The sequence below is a fragment of the Penaeus monodon genome, chromosome 29, assembly GCF_015228065.2.
Source record: "Penaeus monodon isolate SGIC_2016 chromosome 29, NSTDA_Pmon_1, whole genome shotgun sequence".
NCBI classification, from domain to species: Eukaryota; Metazoa; Arthropoda; class Malacostraca; order Decapoda; family Penaeidae; genus Penaeus; species Penaeus monodon.
Genome location: NC_051414.1, coordinates 25,936,731 through 25,937,555, shown reverse-complemented (window position 1 = coordinate 25,937,555; position 825 = coordinate 25,936,731). Strand labels below are relative to the sequence as shown.

The following is an 825-nucleotide window of genomic DNA, read 5'->3' as shown; positions in this document are numbered from 1 at the left end:
CTGAGTTGCATCCTTTCCCTTTAATTCTTCTGACAGTTGCAACCTTTCCCTTTAATTCTTACAGTTACGCTCGAGGGAACGAAGTGCACGGCCTACAAGAGAGCCGACCAGACCGTGGAAGTCCATGGGCAGAGGATTTCCAGCCAGTACTTCGACCTCCAACGCATCAACTACAAATATAACGGGAAGGAGTATGAATATGCGTATGGAGTCGAAGTCAACCCAAAGGGATCTGTTTTCTCGCAGGTAAGAAGAATGAAAGGCAGAAAAGAAATTATTGTTCTACCTTGGCTTCATGATGGATAATTCGAGATATCTTATTACACTATAGATGCTTGCTTTCTGTTTCCCGGTGTAAAGAATAATAAGGATCAGTCTTTAGTTGCTCCAAAAACGATCAGTGTACCGGGAATTTCATGACCCGTTTTATCCATTTATTTCTCTCTATATTTTTGTTTCGCGTGCGATAGAATTGTTTCATTCACTAGCTATTCTACATTTCTACACGCATTCATTAATTTATTTCAGCTGGTCAAAATGAACGTGAACTCTGGCGAAACGACCCTGTGGCATGAGGAAGGGAAAGTTGTGAGTGAACCCGTGTTTGTTTCCGCCCCAAACGCCACGGAGGAGGACGATGGCGTGGTTCTTTCCACTCTGGTTGACAAGGTTGGTTTGTCGATTGAAGTCTCTCCATTGAATGTGATGTATTTATTTACTCTTCTGAGTTGTGCATTACGTACATTTTGAGAAATATGTTTACAGCGTACGCAAAATAATGGTCACGATATTCGTACCAGGATGCGTAAAAATTATATATCTCTC

General features: G+C 41.7%; 1 protein-coding gene across 1 annotated transcript in view; it reads left to right on the top strand.

The window, feature by feature from the left end:
- LOC119592078 (beta,beta-carotene 9',10'-oxygenase-like) overlaps positions 1-825 on the top strand; it is a 16,235-nt gene that overhangs the window by 14,398 nt on the left and 1,012 nt on the right. The window contains exons 10-11 of the mRNA XM_037940893.1: positions 65-246; positions 529-669. Of these exons, the coding sequence (XP_037796821.1) occupies positions 65-246; positions 529-669 (323 nt within the window). The remainder of the gene's footprint in view (positions 1-64; positions 247-528; positions 670-825) is intronic.